The 26,834-nt window shown below is 37.2% G+C and overlaps 1 protein-coding gene across 1 annotated transcript; it reads right to left on the bottom strand.

Annotated features, from left to right (window-relative positions):
* Positions 1 to 14,408: 14,408 nt before the first annotated feature.
* Marcol (MARCO like) lies at positions 14,409 to 26,508 on the bottom strand. Its single transcript, XM_026384512.2, has 4 exons — positions 26,460 to 26,508; positions 21,700 to 22,571; positions 18,299 to 18,420; positions 14,409 to 14,520 (listed from the first exon to the last, which is right to left on the bottom strand). The coding sequence occupies exons 1-4, from the start codon at positions 26,506 to 26,508 to the stop codon at positions 14,409 to 14,411; spliced, it is 1,155 nt and encodes a 384-aa protein (XP_026240297.2).
* Between the last annotated feature and the right edge of the window lie 326 nt (positions 26,509 to 26,834).

The following is a 26,834-nucleotide window of genomic DNA, read 5'->3' as shown; positions in this document are numbered from 1 at the left end:
TAAATTTGGGGAAACTGAAGATATAGCCTTGACCATAATTAGATCTCCAGGTTCATTCAGAAGTGGAGAACTCAGTGGCTCAGATATGGGATATCTATAGATTTCAGGTTGAAATGTGTTCAGCTTTGTGATATGAACCACCAAAATCTGCAGTTTCCTCATCTTTGAGATTATAACGTCTTAAGAATGGCCTTCCATATAAGAGCTTGAATGAACTGAACCCTAGTGTTTCTGGGGTGTTTCTAATTCTAAGTAAGACCAAGGAGAGCATTTTGGGCCAAAGGTAGTTTTGAGTGAGTTTTCTCAGATTTCTCTTTTCCATCTTTCCTGAGGATTGAGGTCTCCATGCATGATGGAGATGATACCTTACACCTAGGACCTTGGATATTCCTTGAGTGACAGCTGCCTTGAAAGCTGCCCCATTGTCACTCTGGAGGCTGAAAGGCAGTCCAAATCTGGGAATTATCTCCTACAATAAAACTTTTACCACTTCTCCTACCTTTTCAGTTCAGGAGGAGTCAGTGTAAATATTAACTCTCTGCTGTTTCCCACTGAGTGCTAGACTTAGCACTATCAATTCTGCAAGATGTGCACTTGTGCCTTGGGGCAAGAATTGTGCCTCTAAAGTGTCATGTAAAGTCACCGTGGTACATTCAGCCTTACATTCTCCTAGTTCCATAAAGGCACTCCCATCTGTGTACATGGTGAGGTCTTGATTAGGCAGGGGTAGGCTCTGAAGGTTGCCTTGGGCTGAGTAATGCATGGCTAGAACTTTTTGGCAGTCATATTCAGGATTTCCCTCAGATTATTCTGGGAGGAAAGTAGCTGAGTTTACATTAGAGCAAGTTCTTATTTGAGTTATGAGTCCTTCTAGAAGTAAAGCCTGGTATATTAGAAGGTGGCTGTTTGAAAGTCATAATCCTCCTTTAACATTTAAAATCTCTGGGAGATCATGAGAGATATAGACAATGAGGTCTATACCCAGGGTGGTTTTGATTGCCTCAGGGACTAGCGGGGCAACTGCTACCACCACTCCCAAACAGTGGGGCCATCCCTGAGACACCATGTCAGGCTCTTTACTGGGATATGCTACTGGCTGTGGAGCTGCTCCACTATTTAGTGTGAGCACTCCCAGAAATATTCCTCCTCTTTCAGTGATAAACAGGTTAAATGTTTGTTCCATAAGTAACCTGAGGGCAGGAGGCTTGAAGTAAGCACCCTTTTAATGCCTTAAAGGCTTTAATATGTTTTGGTTCCCATACTAGCATAGTTGTTCCTTGGTGTAGAGTTTTCTTAAGGAGGGTGTAAAGAGGCTTAGCTAATTCCCCATACCCAGGGATCTAAAGCCTGCAATATCCAGTTATCTCTAAGAAGCCTTTAAGTTGTTTTACTGTCTGGGGTAGAGGGTATTGCCCTAGGGGAATTATCCTCTCCTATCCTAGCTTGCAGATTCCCTGAGACAGCTGTAATCTTAAGTATAGAACATGTTGTTGACATAATTGAGCTTTCCGTTTTGAGACCTTGTATCTTCTGTCAGCTAAGAAGCTTAAGAGTTCTGTAGTGACCTTTTGACATTCCTCCTGGGTTGTGGTACACAGGAGGATGTCATCTACTTGGAGAATAATCACAGATGACAAGTCTTTGAATTGTTAGATCCTTGGCTAGGGTTCATCCCAACAAATGAGTGCTATCTCTAAATCCTTGAGGTAACACTGTTCAGGTTAATTGAGATCCACTATCTGGTTCCTTGAATATTGTGATTGAGAGTCTAGGAGTATACAGAAAAAGGCATCCTTTAAATCTAATACAGTAAACCAAGCAGTAGCATCTGGGATTTCAGATAACAGAGTATATGGAACTTCAGGTGGAGGGAAAGACTGCTTCACTAATCATTCTAAGGTCTCACATTAGGTGGCATTCCCCATTTGGCTTCTGAACTCATAAAATAGGTGTATTGCAGGGACTGTTGCAGAGCACTAGAAATTCCTGCCATTTGAGGTTTTGAATGATCTCTAATAAGCTCCCTTGTGTCTCTGGATATAGGGAGTATTCTCTCTGATTTGCAAAGACAGAGAGATCCTTTAAGACTATTTTAATTGTGGCTGCACTTTTTGCCTAGCCAACTTTGCCTTACAGTATCAGTGGCTCCAACTTCAGGGTGATATCACATTGTGATAGAAATAGACATAGTAGTCCCAAGGGTCCTGGATTTATTGTGATAGAAGCCTAAAGCTTTGAAAGTAACCCCCCCACCCCACCTCTCACTGCCAATAAAGAAATAAGGCATTCTGGGAGTATCATGAATGCATGACAAAACATTCCACCCCACTCCCAACTCATTAGAGGAATAAACTTCTTGGCAATAGGTCATCCAAACACCTCTTAAACTATCATAGAATTAGAGTAAAGAGGTCCAGGGTAAAATAAGAGTACAGAAATGCTGGTGCCAGTATCCAGGAGGAAACTGACTATTTGGGTCTCTACAGAGAAGCCCACCCAGGGCACATATTTGGTGACAGAAGTTACAGGAGCCATTAGAATTGACCCTGGAACCCATCAGGCGTATGTGGGGAAATCTGGCCATAAGGACCTATGTCTCTGAGTCATTCATTACTTCAAAGATTGCCTTGACATATAGGATAAGTGACATGTAGGTCATTCCCAAAATATTTGGCTTCTTTTTGTACAGTCTCCTTCTCATTGGAGGTTAAAGTTTAGTTAAGTAAAAGAATAATATCTTTCCAGGTGAGATCAAAAATGTGACAAATGAATAGAATGTTCATTTGGCCCATGGACATTCCTATTAGACATGTCCCTTCTTTTCATAAGGGAAACAAATCCCTTTTGTGGCTTGAGGTTTATTCCATTTTTCTTCTTTCTTACCTTGGAAGCTTACTCCTTTTAGGAGTATAACAAGCTCACCTCAGCCTTTTTCCTATCTCTACGGTCCCTTTCCTTCCTTTCCCCCAATCTCTGTTATAAAAAGTGGAAGTTGCAAGCCAGAGGATATCATCTAAGGATTGATTAGGGCCGTTTGCCAATTTTTACAATTTCCTCTGAATGTCTGGGACTGACTAAATGAATGATAAATTTATTCTTAAAAAGCATGTGGCTTTCTGTGGATTCAGTAACTATGTAGTATATTTTCTTACTGCCTCCCTGAGTTTTTTTCTAGAAAGATGTTGGGACTTTCCTAAGGGCCTTGTTGGATCTCAGAAATCTTGGACTAATTAATAGGTTTCTGATTGGATCTTCTGAGGGTCTCAAGGATGAACATCTGGAAATGTCTACTTTTCTAGTCATCCTGGTAATCATTTGGATCCCATTCAGTATTAGTTCTAGAAACTGTTTGTGCGCCAGATGAATAATTAGATTTGCATCTAATTTGTGCTTCTGGGGGCATGGGTGACATGTAGGTCATCCCCAAAATGTTTGGCTTCTTTTAGTACAGTCTCCTTCTCAATTAGAGATTAAAGTTTGGTTAAGTAATAGCATAATATCTTTCCAGGTGAGATCAAACATCTGACATTAGTTCTGAAACACCTCAATATATTTATCTGTATTTTCAAAAAGCTCCCTAAATCCATTTTTATCTGTCTTAAGTCTGGGAGGGAGAAAGGGGTATGTACTTTAATTGGCCCAAATTCTCCCCTGGTATCTCCTAGAGAAATTGTATATAAGATCTGCTTTTGGGGGCAGATGGGGGAAAGCCAGGGTATGGAGGATGGAGGGGCCATTGGTGGATAGCAGTAGGAGGTGTAAACTTCTGGGGTCCTTCTGGTTCTTTTCCCTCAGTAAGTGATCCCTTAAGACCTTCTCCTGTCATGGCCGTGATTACAGCTGAGTCTAATCTGCACTGTTTGCATAGTTTGAGGTTTTCTCTTAAAGCAAAGGAAGCCTGAATGTAGGGAACTTCAGACCATTTTTCTTCCCTTTTGTAAAACATATTAAGTTGTAAAATAGTATTAAAATTTTTACTTCCCTCTGGAGGCCAAAATTCTCTATCAGAGAGTTTTTATTGAGGCCAGGCCTGGAAGCAGAAGAAAATGGGCAGCTGTGGGTCAAACTTGTCCCAGTTTTCAGTATGCCCCCTAGTAGTGAACCTGGTATAACTGTTAAGATCGAAGTTCCATCTGAGTAAGAGAAAACAGAACTCAGGTGCCCTGGTCAGAGAAAACTATCCATTTTGTTATGGATGTCTCCTTCTAAAATGAACTTCTGACAGTCAGAAAACCCACCTCTACCTGGTTCTGCCAGATTTATTGCTGTCTTACCAGATAGGATGAATGAGGACCTCTATTTGCTGAGTCCCGAAGACCTGGAGGGTTCATACTCAGCAGCTATGACTGATCCCCTTCTGCCATTATTCAACTTCCATGGGGTGGGGGGGGGGACCAGAAAAGACCTTCAGTGGGGCATATTCCTCTACTCTGTGTGTTAATATGATTATGTAATTTGGTCTGAAATAATTGTCCCTCACTCATACAGGGTTTGAAAAAAAATATTAAGAATTAGAATCATTAGAAAGAAGGGCTAGAATTGATAGTTTGTGGGGTAGAGAAATCTCCAGAGAATAAGGATGACATCTAGTGGTTCTTACATGCTTAATGCCCTTTTCTTGGAGTAGTTGATGAAAGAGGTGAATTGAAATAAAGGTGGATATAAGCCTTCATTTTTGCAACCAAAGAAACTAGTGGAGCACAGAAACAACAAAGGGGAGAATTCCTATGGGCTTGTGAATGCTTACTATGAGTCTTGTAGAATGGCAGCTTGCACTAGCTGCATTTAACCTGCCAATGGGTACCCATTATTCTCCTCCAGAAAGAAGAGAAAAAGACAGAAAGGCGCACCTCAGAAAGATGTGAGGTGCAGAGGAGATTACCTCGCTGATGATCCTGGATGAGCCACAGCTGATTTCAGTCTTAGAAATCAGGATCAGGTCCTTGTTCCCTTGTGTTGAAAATTAAATACCAGAGAAATGTCCGGCAAGTGTAGAAAGCAAGTTTTATTTAAGGGGCAGAATAGAGATAACAGACTTCTCTGGAGAGAGGGGGACCCAGAGCTGGTATCAGTGAGAGAGGGTGTTCTTGCCCCTTTATTGATCTCAGGTTTCCTCCCTCCTTCCTATCTTGCCTTTGTGCTCAAAATGCAGGAAAAGAGCCTCCCAGGGGGCTACCTCTTCCTACCCTTCACACCTGCCCAAAAGGCAGGAAAAGAGCCACCCAGGGGGAATCATTAGCAACTCCTTGTGTTGGGAGGAGCAATTCCCTGGTGTGGGTAGCCAGTTGAGAGGGGGGAAGTGCTTAGGAGGTGTTTACTTGTCTTTGAATTTCCCCCCCATCTGCTCAACCTGATTATCCACTATCTATGCTGACTACCTGTCCTTTGCCTTCATCTCACTATGATGGTTAGAAATGCCGCCTTTCAAAGGTGATTAGCATTAGATAAAATCATCAGAGCAGGGAACTGGTGATTGAACACTGATGGCTTTATAAGAAGGAGGAATACCAGCAGAGAAATACCAGAGAGATATAAACACACACACTCCTTATCTATTGCCATGTGATGCCCTGTATCTCTTTGAGACTCTGCCAAAAGAAGACAATCACTAGTTGACCTAGACCTTGACCTTGGACCTCCAGAATTATGAACCAAAATAAAACTCTTTTCTTCATAAAGTTACTCTGCCTCAGATATTTCATTATAGTTATGAAAGATGAACTAAGTCAATTTTAGAGAAATGAATGTTCTTACATATGTTTTTAATCTTAATGAGAATTTCTTCAGTTAACTACAATGATTGTTTTAAACTGAGAGGTACATATGTTTATTGTGTTAAAATGTCTGTCAGTTGGCTTTATCTTTGATATTTTATTAGGAAATATTGAATTTGTCAAATGCTTTCTTAGCATCTATAGAAATATTCCCATAACTATACATAATTTATACAAATGTGTTTTATCAGTTTTCATATATTCAATAAACCTTAGATTTCAGTAATCAGGTCCACTTAGCTATTGTTTTAAAAGTACCTGTTATTTTGTTTGCTAATACATTAAATATGCATCATTCTTATAAGTGATTAAGTCCTCAATATTATTATTATGTGCTATTTTATTGTATTAAGGTATAAATATTTCAGTTATTTAATAAAAATAGGAAGTTTGCTTTCATGTTCTCTTTAGAATAAAGAGACTAGGCTGGAAGCAAACTTCACAGTTCATTTCAGCCTTTATTCAGGAACAGGACTACACCTATGAGAATGGATCCAGTTTCCTGGTAGAAAATGAGATATTGAACAAAGGAAGGGACTGGGCTTATGTAGGTAATACTGAAAAGTGACTTAACTAATGAGCATGTCAACTTGGGAATTTTGGGTCTGTTTTACTGGGCAAAATAGGAGGATGTCTAGGGTCAGTGGTCAGTCTCTGGGATTTATCTTACTGGAGCTGATGGAGGGCCTGGGGTCAGTGGTTGGTATTTGGAAAGCATATGTTTAATGAAGGGTTCCTGCTTTGGCCTCTTCCCAGAGACTGCCTTTCTAGGTTTGATGGACACCTCTTCCCCAGGGTTTGTTTCATCACTGGGAAAGAATGTATTGGGAAAGGATGGATGCTCTCAATGTATGGCTTTCCTTCTCACTCCCCTTTTCCCAGGTCTCACTATTTTGGGGGTTTGTCATTTTCCATATCTAATACTCTCTGCCCTGGAACTGGTTATATGACATTGAACCTTGTCTTTTTATTAGTTTAGTAGGATTCTCTTTTGAATCAATTTGTATCTAGTAATTGTTTCATGAGGTTTTGTTTGTTTTTTGCTGTTGCCGTTAATGTTTATACATTTCATTGTCCTTGTGTCTTGTGTTGGGGCTCAGAGAATGGCAACCCAAAATGTGGCACTCTGACATGCTGAGATGGAGAAATAGTCTCAGAATGAAGATTTCTCTGATCTTCCCTTGTTTTCCCCTCCTGTCTCCAGGCTGAGGGAATGGCTGCCTCTAAAGTTCCCTTGTCCAACTGAAGAAATCTCTTCTAAAAGCAATGCAATTGTCTAAGCTCCTTCCCTAAGAAGCTCATCAAATAACCAGAGGATAAATCATCAGAGAAAAGAAGAGACAGAGGACTTCATCTGCTCTTCTGAGGGCAGCTTTAAAAGATTACCTGGGAAACTTCATCAGCATAAGAAGGCAATATTTGTTAGCAGGAACTTCAGCCCTCACCCTGTTATTGTCTGTGGTTCCCTTTCCCAGAGCAGAGAACATTTACCCAGGATATTGTCTGCTCCCCTCTCATTTATTTCTTCTATATATCATTGACTTTCCCTTAAAAAATTGCCTACATCTCCCTTCTATTCTTTTCCTCTATGAAGAGGGTATTTTAACTTTAACCATATGGACTTTCCTTGGAGTATCATACTTTGTAAGGCTCCCCTGGGTATGAACACTAAACAGACTTGTACCTTCTTAGAGGGTCTTCTCTCTATATTCTTATTTAACTAATTAGTGTCTGGTTGACCAGATTTTCATCATGCCATTAGGTTTGTACCTCTTTTCTTCCTATTCTTTAATGAACTCACTGTAGTTTCATTTCTTCTGCTCTGTGTAAACTTTATTATTTCTTCTTTGTCAGAACATATAATAAACAACGTACAACAGTTTATATTAATGTTTCATTTTGTGACATCCTGCTTTCTAGCATTAAAATATGTTAAATGTTCCTCCTTAGTCCTTTGGCAATCTTTTTCTATCAAGTTTTTGGTGGACCATGCTCATCATCAGAAGGTTACTCAAGAAGTACTCTTAAGTACCCTATTGCTTAAATTATTGGGCATTTGAGACTGATTTTCTTTTGCCTTTATGCTTTAGGAACATTTTAAATCTTGGGTTCTCTTTTCATTTCCCTGAGGTTTTTGACAATTAATATATATATATATATATATATATATATATATATATATATATATTTACTTTGTTTTGTATGTTCCTATTGAGATATTTAAACCAATCTAATTTTTTTTAGTTATTTTGATTTTTTAGAAGTAGGAATTCATTGTCCTTATGGTAGTTAGGATTTTGTTTTTCAACTAATAGGGTGATTTGCTTTTTGATATTTAATTTCAGTAACTCAGTTATAGCATATGTGATATATGAGATATTGTGAGCATATCTGTCTTTGAAACAGGGATAGAGTTCATTATTTGATCAGTGTCTTTTATCTATGCAAAACAAGAAGATTTGATTATAACACAGTCTCTCATTTTAATGTTTACAACTTTGATTTTCTAAATAAATTATAAAACTATTATCTATTTCTAAATAATATAAATCTAAAAATGATCTGCTCTGGCATAGTAATAAATACATATCTGCTCTCTGTCCCCATTTCCTTTTTCTGGCACATAATTTCTAAGACACTTGGAATTTCTGAAGTGGTAAGTGCCTTTTTGTATATTATTGAAATGACTAATCTGTGAAGGTTCTAGATTTGTGGGTTCAGGTTGTGGCTGGCTTCCAGCAGGAACTAACCTTGTAATTACACAGTTGGAATTTCAGCTTCATTTCCCACAAGAAAGAGGAGAAATTATACTATTTTAGAGTATATATCTAAAGATATTTTACAACCTCATTTAAATTTACAGTGATCTGATAATAAAAGGTTAAAATATAAAAAGAAATAATTCCAATTAACTCTAATGGACTTCTAGTATAGAAAAATTCTAAGCACTTATGTCTGTGTCTAATGGTAATTCCCAAAACTTTTTCTTGCTCCTTTCTTGGAAAAATTTCTCATCACTTCAACATCTTAGGTTCTATAATCACTCTTATTGCCTTTTTCTCTTCTTCATACTTCTGATCAAATTTTCTCTAACCTCTTCCTAGGTCACATCAGATCAAATTTTCTCCAAACCTCCCAAGGAAATATCTATGAAAAATTATCTAAGCATCTCAACTGAGCTACTTTAAAGATCCTGGACAGAACCCAGGATCACACCTGTGCTCCTCACTCACAGCTAACTCAGCTGGATCTACATGACAGAAAAGAGACACACAAAATAACCAGTATCCATAGCAATGAACTTCTACTTCATTACCTTCCCCAAAGTGATACATGAGCACTAGGAGGTAGTACTTCCAAAAAGGGCAGTTCCTATTTTTTGAGGACAGCAGCAAGATTCAAAAGTAAGTGTTTTCTTTTCAATGTTGCCATCTTTCTTGGGGGCTCATCCAAAGGACTGGGAGAGTCAGCAGGTCCCCTTGCATGTGTATAGAGGACATATTTCCTGCATGTTTGCTCACATGTCTAGGGGGCCTGGCGTTCACATATGTCTTGTTGAATCTCACAATGAGTGTAAGTGAAAGCAAGTATTCCACCTTTGTTAGGATACTAGGTGGTTGGAATAGTTCCTTTACCCATAATAAACTTTAGAAAAGTGGACCCAGTTCTGTTTGGCAGTCCATTTTAAACAATAGTATATACATGTGTATTTCTTTTAATCATTTTGTAAGCCAAGAAGCCCTAAAAATGATACACATAGAGCAATAAGCATACCTCACACCTAGATGTTGGTTTATAATCCAATTTTTCAATAAAAGAAATTTGGAGTCTTTAGTAAAATATCTGACTTTAGGAATGGAGCAGATATTAAACAAGATTAATTGGGGCATCTTGCAATCCCATATAATAAGAAAGTTCTCAAGCAACAATACATTGGTGGTAGGATAAAGGGACACAGTTGCCAATTGAAAGAGAACTCAGTGGTCAAAGCTGTAAAATGATGTGCTGCAGTAAACAGGTGTTTATTAGGATATATATTCATTGCAGGGAGGAGATGGTGTTCAGTGAATAATACCAGTTCCAATTGACATTTGAAACACTGTTAACTCATACAATTTAAAGTGCTTGAAGCCAAATGACTGTATTTGTTTTTCTTACCATTTTATCTTTACTGTCTTCCACCAAGATTGATATACATATATATAGATATAGATATAGATATACATAAACATATATATTCATATGTATGTCTATCTCTGTGTGTGTGTATATATAATACACACACAGAGAGAGATATGTATGTATGTGTGTATGGCACTTAATATTTCTTCAATTAAAAGGAGATTGAATGCAGAGATGGACAAATACTAATTCCTATGCCTCCACTGCATTAAGTAATGGATATTACACTGCTCATTGAAAGAATTGCTTTAAGAGAATAATTTCTATTATTTTCAAAATAATTTGGTCATGTCATTTTTAAACTGTCTACATTAGATTAAGGATAGAATGAATGAAGTTTTTAAATACATATATCTAATTCTTTCATTCACTTATACATCCATTATGTGATTAGTCTGTTAGTCTGGCCTGGCAAATATCTCCCAAACATCAGATGTCTCAAAGGACACCAGCTGGATTCTGTTTATCATTCAATCAAATACCGATTCTATGTTCAGAAAATGCATGATCTTGATATTTATGTAATGGAGTTGTTAATCCAACGTAATCTAATGATCCTGCCCTGGAAATTCTAACTCATATTAATGACATGGTCTCAAGAATCTATTTACATGACATCAGTCTGAATATTCTTGTTTGTTCACCCTTATAAAACCCTCACACACATGCAATCCTTTTATGTTAACTATTTTCTTAGGCTTTCATTAAAGAATGGAAAATAAATATTTACATAATATTTTATTCAAAAGAATTTTTAATTATTAAGAAATATAACTTATAGGTCTTAAAAAATAAAATCATACATTTTAGAAATTCCATAAAAATCTAATTGCTGTTTTAAAGCACTAGAATCATCAACTCTTGTAATTGGATAAAATATGAAACTTCTCAAGTCCACTTACCTGTAGATGAGGAATGTCCTAATTATTAAGTATTTTCTAGGACCTAATTGAGTTCATGTGTAATTGTAACATATGTCAGGCAAATTGAGTGACAAGAGGAATCTCATGATTACAATGTGAAAAGACATCAGTCCCCTGTGCAAATGTTAAGCAGACCTCCATTTTTTTGAAGGATAAATAAAGACCTTTGCATTTCATTTTAACAGACTACCTGTATGAAAACCATCCTCTTTGAAAACTGAAAGCAACTAGAAAAGTTGATTGAATTATTTACAGATACACTCTCAATAAAGAGAGGACTGGATGTGTGAGGGCTTCTTGTTTTTTGGCCAAGCTTTATGAAGAGACTGTAATGGCAGCTGTCACCTTAGATCATTTATTTTCTCTACCACTCTACTGTAATTGCTCAAGAAAGGAAAAATATTGCTTTAGATTTGACAGAAATAAAGATATCAATAAAGGTTTCTCCCATTGTAACTACAAAAGAAACTGAATTAAATAATTGGCAGCCACGTTTTAAAATGCACATCTTCCAGTGATACAGAATCATTCCTGACTGACTGTGGGTTGACTTTCTGCTTCACAAACCACAGATACTCTGCTCACTCATAGTGGTGCATGGTTATTTTTTTTTTTTAAGATGAAAAGTGATAACTCAACACCCATGAAGAATTACCTTAAAAGAGAGTAATGTAGGAAATTGACAACCCTCTAAGTGGAGTCTTTTAAGTGTCCTTGTGAAAAAAGTCAGTGCAGTGTGACCTAAAAGATTTGTCACACTGATTCATCAAAGCAAAATTCTCAGCAGGCAGTAGCAGAGGAAAGGGAGAGCAAGACCCCAGGAAGCCTGGTGCAGACAGACAGAGATGGGAAAGCTTGTACAAGAAAGAGGACAGTGGACATGATATTCAAAGTGTTAAGTGAAGCATATAAAGAACATATAGTGATTTTCCAGTGGTTTGTAGGAGCTTAAGGGTATTCAGTATTGTGTGTCCTGGTAGATCAATTCAGCATTTAGGAGTGGAATGCTTATGTGAAGTTGGAAATACTAGGAATGTGTTAAAAAATCCCAAACAACTACGATTACATATCTACCACCAGTAGAAACAACATTGGGTTTTGTTTCTAACAGATGTCATGCATTGGTTTAGCCACTTGATTCAGACTTAAATGAGGAAAAGATTTTTTAAAAAGGAAAAAAAAAAAAGACTGAGGATCATTCATTGAAAATCTAGATTATAAATCTGCTTTAGAGTTTTTGGGATAAGAATTACTAACTGAATAAGGCGATCAGGAGTCTTTAAGAGTGTCAGTCATACACATTTGAAGTTCAACAAGATAATTTGTCTCTAGTACACAATTCCTTTCAGCAAGGAGAAGAGGGGGCAAGTTGAGGGACCCTAAACTAATAGACAATGCTAGTTTCCAACAAAAGAGGGATTGCCATAATGATTTAATTTAAAGTAGATAAATATTTTGTTTTTTAAACCAGAGTTCCTACAGTATGTGGGCCTTAGGCAATCAGAGATCACAGTGGTCTTATTCAGCGACCCATGTAAAATTTGCAAAGGAAATTAGACCTCCTTGAGCTGCTATATTGAATATTCCACTGATGACAGGGTAATATTATGCCTTGAGTTGTTATTTTAGCATTTCCGGAACCATACCATATCTTTTAGTTAAATTATTTTTTTCAGTAATCTGGAACTCCTCCAAAAGGAGCTTGAACCATGAAGACTTTTGAATCAGTAAAGAACAGTCCAGCTTTCTCAGCTCAAGCTACAGTGTCTGCTTCTTCCTTCTTCTAATGCTTTAAATAAACTTTCCAAGACAGACATGATTAAAAATCTCTGTCCACATTTTTTTTTCTTTTACTATTCCTAGAAAATCATATACCTATTTTATGGCTCTATAGGGATATAAGGAACATAACTAACAAGTTTGACTACTACATACTTATAAACTGTGTAACCAGAATTCATAAAATATACATCTTTAACCCTTATGGAAAACTGTCACAGATATGTTAAAGGCCAAATTCACATTGAGATAAAAAATATTCACCCATAATAGCTAAATCCTCTGACTATAATAACAAAATGAGAAATTGTCATTAAAACCTCATAAAAATGCTAAAATTAAATCTGCAAAGACCCTGTTTTCAAATAAAGTCACATTAAAATACCAGGATTGAACACTGCAACATATTTTTGGAACACAATTAAATGCTCAGCAAACAAGCTATAGCATTTATATTTTTCTTTCCTCATGCAAAAATTTTACTGGGCAGCAGCTGTCAACAGGACCAACTTTTAGCTGCAAACTTTAAAGCAGAATCACTGAATTTTGAAAGTCTAGTAAAAAAATATCAAGGTCAAATGAATGAATATTACACACACACACACACACACACACACACACGCCAATTTCTTTCTCCATTACAAACTCTGTTATAACATTTAGAGACACAATATTATTTCAGATAATATATACAGCCCCTGACTGAAATATTCATTAAATATATAAGAATTAAATTCAGTCATAGGATTATGTTTTTTTGTATGATCTATTTTATAGATAATCAGGTTTTTACTATTCCAATTTCTGCTTAGTTTGAGAATAACATGTTATATTGTGACAATGTAAACTGAATCCCAAATCACCTGAGATTGTGTATGAGACCTTACAGAAAGAAAGACCGAGTCAGGTTCCAATATCCTTAAGAGAGTGATGGTCCTTGATCAGATTATTGATAGATGCCAAGGGTAAGGAGAGTAATGTGCTGCAGGAGCAGAAGTTGTGATCATCATTATAGTAAAATAGGCATTTATATGATGATGGGGAAGAAAGGTATTGAAAGTGTGGAACCCAGTAGGATTACCCCTTGCCAATCTATTTAGGTTTGAAATTTTAATGGAAAGTTATTTCATTCATTCATTCATTCATTCAACAAATATCTACTGGGAATTTATATGCCTAAGAATTTGTCTATAGGGATAAAATAGCAAGCAAGAAATTCCATCTATTCTTTATGCTACCAATGGATTTTTTTCAGAATGATATATATTCATAATTTTTTATTGAATCACAAAATAGTTACCAAGATAGACCACATTTGTGGCTATAAAGACAACCTTTATAATGTAAAGATTTAAGTTATATGCAGTTCTGTTCACTGACTATGATGGTAGTCAATTAGAAATCAATGAGATTTTCACCCATGTCTCATGTGGGCAAGGGAAAGGATTCAAGGGAAATGGTTCCCCTCTGAAGGGATGGGCTGGCTGAGAAATAAAAGGTAAGAAAAGTAGTACCAGGAAATAATCACAGAAAACAAAAACATAATTTCAGAGTAGAGGCAACCACAGACCAAGGTGATCATACGGGTATAGCTTTTAACAAAGAAATGGAGCCTGAACCAGGTTTATTTATAGGTGTTAATTTACAGGTTTATTTATAGCCTATAGGTGAAACATAGTGGTCATCCTCTCCAGTGACTCACTCCTGACAACTCATGACTACTACCGGCGTCTCCTCAAGGCCACCCGGGTCACTGGTGGGCCAGCTGCTTCTTTGGGAAGTCCACTGCTCCATTCATGGCCACAGTATTGGAGTCCCCAGAACACTCGGAATCCACCTTCACCAGCATGGTCACCAGTGACCTGGCTCCAGAAACCATGAGGAAGCAGCTGGTCATCTAGCGGAGCCAGGCCTCAGTCCTGATCTGGTGGTCCACTGATGGGTGTTTCCAAGGTGCTAGGTTGACTCTTGCCCACTCCTATTGACAGGCTAGGCAAGCAGAGACCAGCTGGGTTCTTCCACATGAAGATGACAGGCACATTGCCAGAGACCCCTCCTCTCCAAACCACAGTGGCCTTTCCTGACCCCCATAATTGTGCCTTGCTCCAAGCAGAAAATAAACTCCAGGTTAACAAACATCAGGTTAAAAACAACACCACACACACACACACACACACCAAAAAAAACAAAACAAAAACAAAAACAAAAACAAAAAACAAAAAACCTCAGCAAAATAGGACTAGAAGGAAACTTCCTCTGTTGTAGGGACAGATGAAGCTAGGCACCTAAGACAGGAAACAGTTTAATTTGTCTGCAGCCAGGTTCAGAGGGCACAGCTGTTGCTGTGGTCAATTAATCCCCTGAACCCCGAGTTCAGGTAGTTTCAGAACTTTATCCCAACATGTAAGGGGAGGGGCTCAGAAGTTCACAGTCAGCAGAAGTTCACATAAAAGCAGCTTTTTCCCTCACTGTTTTGGGCAAGTTAACCCTTCAAGGACAACACCTGAGAAGGGGAGAGAGCTGCTTCTCCCCTTTCTTTCCTCCCCTGCCAGCTGTTACCATGGAGCCCAATTGGTAACTTCTCTTATATTAGAAATGTAGACTCTCTGTGAAGCTCCAGCTCAAGGCCAGAGGACTTGTTAAAGGATTTGTCTTTTTTAAATCACAATTTGCATTTGCAAACACACTTTTACAAACTACTGTACTGAATAAATGTTTGTGATAAACCAGTAAAGGGGCATCAAACACCAGGAGTGCTGATTTCTTACAGGCCAGTGGGCAAATAATAGAATAACAGGAAAATAATAAGTTTACCTACATTGAACTCTTTTGTAGAGAATCTTTTGCTAATAGTCCTAAAAGAAATTAAGGTCAAGATTTCTGGAGAAGATAAGATTTTCGGTGGAGGAGGAGGGTCCTGTTTACACACCAGTATGATGAAAACACATCTATAAAAATACTAGAGATAAATATGGTAAAACTTGAAAGCTTTTCTTAAGAATTTAATAAAAGGAGAGACAAAAGACAAATAAAATTCAGTCTCAACATTTGGGTTTAATATTCTTGAAAGGAAATTGACCACGACACTTGGAGCAACCAAGAGATGTTTATTTCAGTGGTGTCTGACAGACCAGAGAAAGAGGAGAAAAAGAGAGAGGGAAAGAGGAGAGAGAGAGAGAGAGAGAGAGAGAGAGAGAGAGAGAGAGAAGAAGAAGAAGAAGAAGAAGAGGAGGAGGAGGAGGAGGAGGAGGAGGAGGAGGAGGAGGAGGAGGAGGAGGAGGAGGAGGAGGAGAAGGAGGAGAAGGAAGAGGGGAGAGGAGAGGGGAGGGCAGGGCCCTACAAGAGAGATTTTTTTATACCTAAAATCTAATGGGGTCTCTGGTTCTGCAAGCTGCCTTGTTGATGTACAGTGATTGGATCATACATTAGTTGCTAAGGGTGTCATCTTCTGCCCTCAAGCAGACTGGGCAGGGGCCAGATGTGGGTTTTCATTGCAACAGACGTGGGGTGTTCCGCCTTGAGTGGGGTTGAGTGTTCAGCCTTGAGGCAAATAAATGATAAGGAATCAGATGGGTGAGGGTTGAGGGTCAAGTGTTCAGCCCATCCTGCAGCTAACATTTTTTCAGCCTGCTCTGCAGGTAACAATTCTTATGGAAGCTCTATCCAGTAACCAGGCAAGAAAAAGGAAAGGAAATCATCCATATTGAATGCAGAAAGCAATTGTGATCTACTACAAAACACTATGACTATCTACACAAAATCCAGTTGGCTCCATGAAAATAATTTTAGAAATTGTAAGGTAAGTCTACCAAGTTTTGGGGACACAAGATCAGTATACTAATATAAATGTTTTATATCTACTAACAGCCAACACTAAGAAGTTATACTTTTAAACATACTAATTCTAAAAGAAATATGAACTAATAATAATTCTCACAAACTGTGTGAATTACTATAAACTAAAATCCACAAAAATTTAATGAAAGAAAATCAAGATATACATAAATTTTGAGGAATAACTTGAACTCAAAGCATATTATATGATATTACATTGCTAATTCCCCTTCATATTGACCCATCTATGCAATATTTTGTTGTTTTAAAATTTGTATAGAAGTGCAAAATGCCTAAAATTTCCATTCAAAATTTTAAAAAAGAGCCAATTTGGAGAGCTTACACTATCTAGTTTCAAGATTTATTATAAAAATAAATTTTTTATTTTTGTTTTATTGTTCTCAAGACAAATGATTGGATCAACAAAATTAAAGAGTAGAGAGGTCATACACACTCATAATGTTGGGAAATCAGAGACAACAAAAAATCCAGAAATCAGAAGCTGCTTAGGAACTGACTTTATTTGCAGTGGAACAAACTCAAAAAGTAATGCAGACCTATCAGATCTGTAAGATTGGAGCTGACTTCACAGTTGAACTCCTAGGGAAAACAGAATCGCAAATGGATTTTGAAGTCAAACTTGTTCCAGGTGATTTGGTTCACTCAAACACTTAACATTTCCCCTCATGTTTCAGGTTCAGTTTTCCATTACTCGACCTGAAAAAATAAATGAAAGAAGTCAAGGACCACATAGATGTGGCACCACTGGAAAGAGAAACTGTGATTATTTAACAATTATTTTTAAAAAATCACTTAGGAACAAGTAGGCCTCGGTGTTGGCTTGCCTGGTTTTTGTTGCTCACTCTGAGTGCACTTTGCATCATTTTCTTTCACCTCTGGGTCAGGGGTTTTAACAATAATGTGAGACAGCTGGGTGTAATCCCAGTGACTCAGGAGGCTGAATGAAGCAGGAGGATAGCAAGTTCAAAGCCAGCCTCAATAATTCAGGGAGACACTGTCTCAAAGTAAGAAGTAGAAAGGACTTGAGGTGTAGCTCAGTGGCAAAATGGCCCTGGGTTCAATCCCAAGTACCAAAATAACAAAAACAACAAAGAATTGGTGACTATCTCATTTCAGAGGACACTTTCTTTCTGAAATAAGGATTTACTAAATTCTGAAATTGTTGAAAATAAGAGAGGGATTATTCTTAATTTATTTTTCCTTTCAAAGAAGAACATTCAAAACCTTTGAAAACTCAAGCATCTAACTCTATGTTAACCTTCTGTACAATTTTAAAACAGTATTAAAATTATTTTATTTCCTGTAGGTATTATGTAACACTTGAAGGTTTAGATCACTCACCAAATCCAATCTTTAATACTATTGAGATTGGAATATAATTTAGTAGGCAACAGTTAACAATCCAAAGTTTTATATTCTCTTTATCCTCTAATATATTTTATTTCTTTCCTTTCAACTGCAAAAATTAAAACAGGAATTTCTATGTTTCAATCATTATTTTACCTTCAGTTCTTAAATCACTGCCCCCTACAGGGCGGATGCTCAATAAATATTTGGTAAATGAATAACTCAAAATTCACCACTTTAATATAAACCACAATCCTCCAGGGATTCACTGAATTTATTGCTCAAGAATTAGGTATTGTTTTATGTTCCTTTTGACAAATAATAGCCAAGCCACTAGTGAGAAAACTACAGAGACATAGAGAAAAATACTCTCTGATCCACATTACTTATGGATTGGAATAGTATTTCCTGACACAAAAGAATACAAAGCCCTCTTACCTCTTTGCTTGGTCAAATACACACTGGTTACCATAGGTTTTTCCATCAGAACCACAGACAGGTTTGTAAATTGATTGACATTTTTTATTTCTAGGTGGGTTTTTGCTGTTCATGCTGTCCGGCTATAATGTGAAATTACATTAAAAATAATGTTATTATGAAAAATTATCCATTGCTCATTTATTATTAATGAAGCATTATATATTACCAATCACTTTATTGATTCCTTAAATTTAATTCACAGAATAGTTTTTCATATTAATGCATTAAATTTATACATAATGTGGTTTATTTTGACATGTGCAAAAATAGGTATAACATAATTTGCAACATTTTAATCTCTCCCTTCCTCCATCCCCCTGATCCCATTATTCTACTTTATTGGTTTTCCTTATCTGTATCTATTCATTTATTTTTTAATTGGAGTATTATAGTTATATATAAAATTGGAGTGAGTTGTGATATAGATATTCACGCACATAGCAAAATTTGGTCCACTTAATTCCCAGTTCTTCTCCTTTTCCTTCCCTCCTCTTTCTCCTTTGCTCCCCTGTTTCTACTCTACTGGTCTCCCTTCTATATTTAAAAGATTTCCTTTTATTATTCCTTTTTTACCCCTAGCTCTACACATTCACTCCTGGAATATGTGAGTCTGCCTTATTTTACTTAGAATTACTTTAAGAGGTGAGAGATACAAGACTGGAGGAAGTGTTCAATTTCCAGGTGTTCTATGGCTTGGATTCAAACAGCAGGACTACTGCTTCCCAGGGAGTTGGGTGACAAAAGGAATATACTAAAATTCAAGGTCATACAATAGTTTTAAAAGAAAAGTATATTCTATCCCATTTTATAACTGTAAGCATAGAGGCAAAGTGCATTTAAGTTCAAACCTGAAACTCTAAGTGGTTTATATGTTCAAGCATGATTAAAACCCTGGATTATTTACTCTAGAAGTCTACTGTTGACATATTCGTACATACATTCGTGTCAGATGGCCTCAACTTTAATTATTTGAAGACCCGTGTTCCCCTATATGCAGAAAGAACAGTCAGGGAAAAGTTACACTGGCGCATGTAAAATACATATGGTCATAATTTATGAATCTCCTTCTTTTATCTGTGCCAAAGAAAGAAAAATGATAAACCTGGGATGATTATGTAGAATTCCTTCAAATAATACCAGAAGGCATTTTTTGGATGTGAACTATAAAATGTTAGAAGTATCTGAACATGAACCTTGGACTGATGAAAACAAAGATGGTATTGGGAATGGTGGGACATTTCAACTGGGGACTCATTCTGCTCAGAGCCAAGATATTAAATAAAAAAAGAAAAAAGCCTCAGTGCCTTCTCTTTCCCTCCTCACGGATAAAATTAACTAAATTATGTTAGGTGCATGTACAAATATGTAATAAGTCTGCTATTTTGTATAACTATAATGCAGTGATGTAAAATAGAGAAAAAACTATCTCAATATCCTCCACTGGTATAGAGTTTACAACCTTTGAATGACAATTCCTTTCATTCATGTGAAGTCTGTAAAGTCGACATGGTTGTTTCTCCCATTTTGGAATCAACATAAAGTTGTGAAAATTTATGTTATATCCCAAATACTCAGAGATTTTCTGGTGGAGGCATTATCAGGAAGGTTGGAATTCCCCTGGGAAAAGAACACTGGCACAGGAGACACATGAGCAGCTTTCCTCAGAAAGGATGATGAGGATAGACAATGTATAAGGTTAAGACAGAAAGCAATTTCCCCTAAGATGATGAAATGGAGGAAGTGCTCTGGAAAACTGTTTTAGATAAGACTATAAAATGGAATGTTCAGACTCACGGTTAAAAAAAAAATCAGAACTCTGATTAGTTATCGAGACACTGGAGGTGAAAGAAAAAAAAAATCAGGACACAGAAAGAGATGTCAGAGACAAGCTAATCAGATGTATATTTGCCTTTTTGCAAAGATGGTCCCTACACTTCAAGCACTTATTGACATCTCACATACATCAAGAGGAACTATCACAAGTGTCACTCATCCTAGCTTTGGGATACAGGTTTGAAAAGAAATGCTAGTTTTATCAAAGTGTTAATGATGTAGTTAAATAAGTAGAGAATCGATTACAAGCCAATAAGGTAAATTCTTGATGGAGGAAATCATTAGAATCAGTAATCTTTTAGTGGAAAATCAAAGATCTGTGCATGATCTGGATGGTATTTCAGCAACAATGACATGAAATGAATTCGGAGAGCATGCAGGGACCCAATCATGAAGAGCCTTAAATGCTACAATTAGGAGTTTGAGTTTTATCCTCTGGGTAAGTGTAGTGAAGTGATATTTCTAAACTAAAAATCTGATCAACTGTTTCAGTCCTCTGCTCAAAATCCTTTAGTAGTGCTATACTTACCCAGAAGATAAAACTCCAACTCCTAAAAGTAGCATTTAAGGCTCTTAATGACTGGGCCCCTGCATGCCATCCAACTTTATTTCATGTTACTGTTGCTGAAATGCCATCCAGATCATGCAGAGAGCTTTGATTTTTCCACTAAAAGATTACTGATTTTAATGATTTCCTTCATTAGCTCAACTCACAATAGGTAAACTATAAAACCAATCTAGATGCCCTTCAACGGATGAATGGATAAATTCTGGCATGTATATACTACTCGGCCTTAAAGAATAATGAAATTATGGCATTTGCCGGTAAACAGATGGAGCTAGAGAATATCAGGTTAAGACAAATAAGTCAATCCCCCCAAATCAAAGGCTGAATGTTTTCTCTGATACACAGAAGGTAATTCACATTGGGGGCGGGGGTTAGGTAAGAACAGAGTTACTTCAGATTAGGTAGAGGGGAGTAGTGCAGGGAGGGGTGGTGCTGTAGGGGTAAGAATGATAGCAGGATGAATCAGACATTATTACCGTATGTACATATATGACTAAACAAATGAAGTGATTCTACATTATGTACAACCAGAAGAATGAGAAATTATACTCCATTTATATATGATGTGTCAAAGTGCATTCTACTACCATGTGTAACTAATTAGAACAAGTAAGAAAAATATCACTTCAGTGATTTGCAGATTGTGGATGAGATGGTAATGGAATATAAAAAGGAAACCTGGCAGGGTGTGGGCTCAGTTGATGGGATTCTGAATTACCAGTTTAGATAGAGGAGTTGGAATGGAAAATAATGGAGGGGAGTAAGAAGTGGAATGAAGGGTGTGATCATCCTTGCTATATGGAAACAATCAACTCCAGTGTTTCTCTCATTTAGTTTTATCAGTGTCATTGCAAATTATTTGTCATCTATTCAGTTAGCCATTCCCAGTCTTGGAAAATAGAATGCCTAAGGTAAATTTACTTAAAAAAAGATTATATATATATATATCAACACTCACCTGAATTTCCATTACATTGCCCTTCAAAGGGTGGTCTACATTTTTACTTTCTTCTTGCATGTAAAAAGACCGTGATTTCCTTTGTTGGCCAGAAGACTCCAGCTTCTCTTGCTGGCTTGAAGACCCTAGCTTCCCTCGCTGGCTAGGAGACCCTAGCTTCCCTTGCTGGCTAGAAGACCCTGGCTTCCCTTGCTGGTTAGAAAACCCTGACTCCCCTTGCTGGCTGGATGACCCTGGCTTCCCTTTCTGGCTGGATGACCCTGACTCCCCTTGCTGGCTGGATGACCCTGGCTGCCCTTGCTGGCTGGATGACCCTGGCTGCCCTTGCTGGCTGGATGACCCTGGCTGCCCTTGCTGGCTGGATGACCCTGGCTGCCCTTGCTGGCTGGATGACCCTGGCTTCCCTTGCTGGCTGGATGACCCTGGTCTCCCTTGCTGGCTGGATGACCCTGGCTGCCCTTGCTGGCTGGACGACCCTGGCTTCCCTTGCTGGTTAGAAGAGTCCAGTTGTCCTAGCTGGCTAGAAGATCCTGATTTTCCTTGGTCATAAGCTGCATCTGTATTCCCTTTTTGGTTCGATTCTCCTGACTTCTCTTGCAAAATCCAAGTTTTGGACACCCAAGGCTGATTTAGCACTTCTGGCCTTCCTTGCTGATCAAAATTCCCTGGGTTCCCTGGCTGGTTAGAATATCCTGGTCTTCCTTGCAGAATCATCATCCCTGGTTTTCCTTGTGTGTGACTACCTTCTAGCTTATTAGATTCCTTTTGTCTTCCTAGAGGATTAGCTCCATTGTTTGCCTCTAGAACAAGTGTAGGTTCTTGATTCCCTTCTAGTTTGGAAACACTTGGTTTTGGAATCTGATTTGAAGATACTGGAAGCGTAAAAATAAAAATAATGTTATTTAACTCCACATATTTAAAATCAACAGCATTCATTCCAATTACATTATGTGGTTACCCAAATCTCAACATTTAACCAGTTTGCCCATTTCTAAGTCAAAGCTTGAATTATTCGAACTGGGCCTATGTTCTGGCCCAAATTCCTTTTAATGGTTTCCTGATAGATTCTGGTTGCTGAGTATTTTTAAACTTCTTCCACATCATAGACTGCATTCCCAGTTTCCCAGCCTCATTTTACAGATGCTTCTATCATCAATTTTCAGGAATAAAGTTTGGCACACATAAACCCTCTTCCTTTGTATACATGAGCCCTCTGTCCATCTTTTGTGTATCCGTTCTGTGCTTTCTGGAACCATCTTCTTCCTTTTCCCTTGACTCAAAATCAGAGGTCTTCTTTCTCCTTCAGGAATTACTTTCTTTTTCAGTCAGTTTTATTTCAACCATTTTCAATAAAATGTCCTAGCATTAATTATACTTTTTTTGATGGTCTTGTTCTCCTTCTCCCTTCTTCTTTCTCTTCTTCTTTTTTATCATCATCAAATTAAACAGAATGGTGAATATCATGATTATTTTTTAAAACCTAGGTTTCATGACTCATGTATTGTGTCTCCTCCTCCAATTTATTTTGGAAGCCCACTCATCACCTAATGAAAAAATTCATATTTATATAGATTCTCTTCTAAAATAATCAGGGTCTAAAAACAATGAGGAAACAAATGGAATGGTTTCAGTGGTTAGTAAAATAGCATTCCATTTGGTCTTTTGCTTCTTATATTTTTGTTTGGTCCAAGTGTTTCCTTTCTCTCTTCTCCTTTATTGTTTGACAAGCAGTCCCCTTTCTCTCACTCTCTTTTTCTGGATTGGGGGGTGTTACCAGGAATTGAAATCAAGGGAATTTGACCACTGAGCCACATCCCCAGCCCTATTTTGTATATTTTATTTAGAGGCAGGGTCTCTCACTGAGTTGTTTAGTACCTCACTTTTGCTGAGGCTGGCTTTGAACTCACAGTCCTCTTGCCTCAGCCTCCCGAACCACTGGGATTACACAGCATCTCTCACTTTCTTAATGTGGGGTTTCCTCAAAGATTTTATTAAGGGTTACATTTTTTTTTCTTCACAGACATTATTGGTATTTTTGTTCTTACTTCACATAACTTTATATCATTTCAATGTGGATGGTTCCAAATTTATACATGAGGTCTCATTTTCATTTGCAATTTCTCTACTTTATATTTCCATGAGTGAATTCACTTCAAATCAATTTAAGTAAAATCAAAGGCATCCTCAGTTGTTGTATGCTGAACAAGGTCTGGTATACCACTGCAGGTAGTTAAGGTCCTGTCTGGGCACAGAGGTCTAGCAGTTAGTGGCATGTCCTGCTACCCTGTGGAAGGGGGGTGATTGAGTCATTCACCTAACTCAACAAAAAGTACATATTTAAAGGCTCCATTATTGTTGCAGAGCTAAAGTTAGAGACAGATATAACACTGAGCAAGACATTTATGGTCCTGACTTCATGATGCTGAGAAGTCTGGGAGTGCGTATAGGCATGTAAATAATGGGAATTTATAGCAGTATGATCAATGCCATAATGTGTGAAGTGAATAGAAAACAGATCCTCCAAGCAGGATATCAGAAAATATGCCATCATTTCTCCTTTCTAAAGGAGGTGACAAGCATTATATGTAGGATACAACCAGAAATATGGATAAGAATATAATAATTTTGGCAAACGCATGAGTATATGCATGGGCTCTTTGAGTTCTAGGAATCAAACATTGTTTATTAATGATCAGTAACATCCAGTAGAAATCAAGTAGAGAGAAGATGAAATGGAAAAAAATGGGTTTGTAGATAAATTTTTATAATTTATTTTAAATTTTTGAATAGATAGCATAAACAAATTGAACCAATTCTTGAAGATACAAAAGTCAGTTTTAAAATAAGTTTCCCTTCCTTCTCTGTCCCAAACAACTCATATTTTCTGCCTAGGACACAATCACATTTACCAGATTTTTGTGAGTTACACCAGAGATAGCCTATGAATCTACAAAGACATATGAATGAGTTTTCTCACATGATTGGCAGCCCATCCTACCCCTGTTCTACTCCTTGCTTTCTCCACAATAGAGTGAAGCTTTCTCTATATATTATTTTTTAATAATAAAACATAGCACACACAGTGCACCTTTTTTATTATTTTCACTTCCTGGCTGCACAAATACCCCATAACTATGGGTTAACCATAATTTATTTAATCAGTCTTCTAGCAATGAGAACCTAGTTTATTTTTTTATTTTGCTATTATTAAAAAAAATCAATCAATGAAAATCCTATTAATGCTTCGTTTTTATGTGAAAAAAAATAATGAATTTAAGGATGGAAACAAGAGATGAAATTTTGAGGGTTAAAAAAGGTAATTAAGATACCAAATTATAGTTTGATCTCCTATTTTTCAGTTAAAAATTTGGAAAATAATTATCTTCAGCTTTTTTGTTTTACATTTCCTTTTCTTATTTTACAAACTCCAGTGTGTGCTTGGCACTGCTTTCCTCATACATCTCTCTTCTTCACTTTCCAAATCCATATAACCTCTACACACCATCAACACACTTTCTCCCATCAGCAAGGGCCTGCTGAACACTCACTGTCCTCTCCCAAGGCACTAAAGAGAACACAGCAGATACAATACCTGCCACCAAGGAACATGTCCTAGTGAGGGATTTTTACTTGTCTTGAAATCACACATATTCACACTCCTCCCTTCTCTTACTCTATCCCTTAATTTTCTGTTCTTATTTCTCAACTCTATTGCTTTAGCAGGCTCCCGGTGGTATCCATGTATAACTTTTCTCACGATGTTTGATATTGGCCCCATACCAGTATTTTTAGCAGAACAGATGCAGTCACTCCTGTGCTCAGCAACAGGAAGCAACTCTGCAGTGCCTCGGATGAGACAAGAACCACTACTTCATACATTACAAGTAGAAAAAGTTGAAGGTCATGGGTCCTTCTTTTGTTACTTTCTTTCACTATGTTTAATATGGTCAAGGAGGAGGTCATACTTTGGAGATAAATTAAAATCTGTTCTTTTGTTTTTGTTTTTTTATGGGGAACTTTGGGGCTGGGGATTGAACCCAGTGTCTTACACATGCTAAACACATACTCTACACCTGAGCTTTATCCACAGCACTGGAAATCTGTTTTAATCATCAGAATTTATTATTAAGAAATGTATTAACTGTGCCAATTATTATCTTGAGAAATTTACATCTCTGATCTAGAATTTATGTCTTTGAAAACAACTTTATCTTTATGGAGAAAAGGAATTAAAGTGAAGACTGTATATTGTACGTCGAAGACCTAAGAAGAACTGGTGACTACTGCTATCATCCACATAACTCTTATAAGACAGGGAAAGTATAATTATTCCTATTTATGAATAAGAAAACAGATTCAAATATATTAAAAAGTTTTCCTAAATACCATAAAAGAAAAGATCAGGATCTAGGATCTAGGCATGCTTTTATTTGACTTCATAGCCCAAGATCATAACACGTAACACAAAACCATTCTTTTCTGGAATATCAGCTGGATAATCTTTTAGACTGAATTTGCCTTTCCCGTTCCTTTGTTCTTGCTTCTCTTCAACCCCAGCAAACTATTCAGTGTCATTATACCCTGAGACTATTTTATGCCTCTGGATTTGTATTTATTTTTTTCTGCAATGCCTTCTTCTATTTCTCTGATGGAGATTTCCTGATTTTAAATCTTCCAACAAAGCATCACTAAATCACTCCCCTTTTCTACTTGTTGACTTTTGAAGCTGTAAGGAAAGTCACTGACTATGCCTTTCTTACCTGAGAACACAGCCAGGAACATGAAGGGAAGGAGAACGAAAGCCTGCATGGTGGAGTCAGTCCTTCCAGACGTAGTGGTTGGGCAGATTTCAACGTAACTCCTCAGCAGATTCTTTCCAAATAAACCAGGTTGATCGCCACCATGTTATATATTTAAAAAAATTCTCCACCCTAATTGTTAAATAAGGTCACGTCTTTAAAAATTACAGAGTAACTTTCACAAACTGGAAGGTGTTGATTCTTGAGGGAATTGCTATTTTAAAAAATTAGCTTCACGCCCCAACTCCCATAAACATCCAAACTTTAATATGCGTCTATCAGATATCTTCTCCCAGAAAAAAATAAAATAAAAATGGTGAATTCCGTCTGGGAAAG

The sequence above is a fragment of the Urocitellus parryii genome, chromosome 1, assembly GCF_045843805.1.
Source record: "Urocitellus parryii isolate mUroPar1 chromosome 1, mUroPar1.hap1, whole genome shotgun sequence".
NCBI lineage: Eukaryota > Metazoa > Chordata > Mammalia > Rodentia > Sciuridae > Urocitellus > Urocitellus parryii.
This window is presented reverse-complemented; position numbering and strand designations above follow the sequence as displayed.

Excerpts from the sequence above, each read along its gene's own strand:
- Marcol (XM_026384512.2), bottom strand. The coding sequence starts at position 26,508 with ATGCAGGCTTTCGTTCTCCTTCCCTTCATGTTCCTGGCTGTGTTCTCA. Across the intron at positions 22,572-26,459 it reads GTTCCTGGCTGTGTTCTCAG|TATCTTCAAATCAGATTCCA; the intron begins GTAAGAAAGGCA and ends TTACGCTTCCAG. Across the intron at positions 14,521-18,298 it reads GTATTTGACCAAGCAAAGAG|GTCACTGGTGACCATGCTGG; the intron begins GTAAGAGGGCTT and ends TTCTGGAGCCAG.